We start from the raw sequence: 1,514 nt of genomic DNA, 5'->3' as shown, positions 1-1,514 counted from the left end.
AAAGTGAATTGGTTTCAAGGCTTATTAAATCACCATTAAACAGAAATATTTTGATATTTAAAGTGAATTGGTTTCAAGGTTTATTAAATCACCATTAAACAGAAATATTTTGGTATTTAAAGTGAATTGGTTTCAAGGCTTATTAAATCACCATTAAACAGAAATATTTTGATATTTAAAGTGAATTGGTTTCAAGGTTTATTAAATCACCATTAAACAGAAATATTTTGGTATTTAAAGTGAATTGGTTTCAAGGCTTATTAAATCACCATTAAACAGAAATATTTTGGTATTTAAAGTGAATTGGTTTCAAGGTTTATTAAATCACCATTAAACAGAAATATTTTGGTATTTAAAGTGAATTGGTTTCAAGGCTTATTAAATCACCATTAAACAGAAATATTTTGATATTTAAAGTGAATTGGTTTCAAGGTTTATTAAATCACCATTAAACAGAAATATTTTGGTATTTAAAGTGAATTGGTTTCAGGGTTTATTAAATCACCATTAAACAGAAATATTTTGGTATTTAAAGTGAATTGGTTTCAAGGTTTATTAAATCACCATTAAACAGAAATATTTTGGTATTTAAAGTGAATTGGTTTCAAGGTTTATTAAATCACCATTAAACAGAAATATTTTGGTATTTAAAGTTAATTGGTTTCAAGGTTTATTAAATCACCATTAAACAGAAATATTTTGGTATTTAAAGTGAATTGGTTTCAAGGTTTATTAAATCACCATTAAACAGAAATATTTTGGTATTTAAAGTTAATTGGTTTCAAGGTTTATTCTACAAAAATTATTCAAATTAAAACTTTGAAATTATGACCAACTCCAGATGATATATAATGATCAAATACTTCATTTATTTAAAGGTCTACAACTTTGGAATAATTTATCTCGTGTTGGAACATCATATTTAAGTCTCTTTTTAGAAATGTATTTTAAATTTTTGGAACCTTGTGGATTCAAAATGATATGCTGATCATTTTTGTTCTCTACCTATAAGTATATGTTTATGAATCAGTGTTAATGGCATGTTTTTAAATGGTAGAAGTAATTAATATTTTAAAACTGAGCCAGTTTTTATGTTATTTCTTTATAATGCAGGTACTGAAGGGAGATATAAAACCAGCGATTGAAACACATGAGATGCTGTATCAAGTTATGCAGAAACATAACTTCCTACCAGAGGTAACAATTGTCTCATATCCTTACCTTTTAAAAGGTGGTTAGGTATAGCCTTGTGCTATGCAGAAACATAACTTCCTACCAGAGGTAACAATTGTCTCATAACCTTACCTTTTAAAAGGTGGTTAAGTATAGCCTTGTGCTATGCAGAAGCATAACTTCCTACCAGAGGTAACAATTGTCTCATAACCTTACCTTTTAAAAGGTGGGGTTAGCATAAATCTATACCTAACCCCCCTTTAAAAAGTAAGGATATGAGACAATTGTTACCTCTGGTAGGAAGTTATGTTTCTGCATAGCACAAGGCTATAGTTACCCCC

The 1,514-nt window shown here is 27.9% G+C and overlaps 1 protein-coding gene across 2 annotated transcripts in view; it reads left to right on the top strand.

Annotated features, from left to right (window-relative positions):
* Positions 1-1,514, top strand: part of LOC106469555 (ER degradation-enhancing alpha-mannosidase-like protein 3) — a 58,288-nt gene that overhangs the window by 26,234 nt on the left and 30,540 nt on the right. For both annotated transcript variants that reach the window (XM_022398096.1, XM_013930051.2), the window contains exon 11: positions 1,114-1,197. In XM_022398096.1, coding sequence (XP_022253804.1) covers positions 1,114-1,197 — 84 coding nt within the window. The remainder of the gene's footprint in view (positions 1-1,113; positions 1,198-1,514) is intronic.

The sequence above is a fragment of the Limulus polyphemus genome, unplaced genomic scaffold (genome assembly GCF_000517525.1).
Source record: "Limulus polyphemus unplaced genomic scaffold, Limulus_polyphemus-2.1.2 Scaffold3543, whole genome shotgun sequence".
In the NCBI taxonomy this organism is placed as follows: Eukaryota; Metazoa; Arthropoda; class Merostomata; order Xiphosura; family Limulidae; genus Limulus; species Limulus polyphemus.
This window is presented reverse-complemented; position numbering and strand designations above follow the sequence as displayed.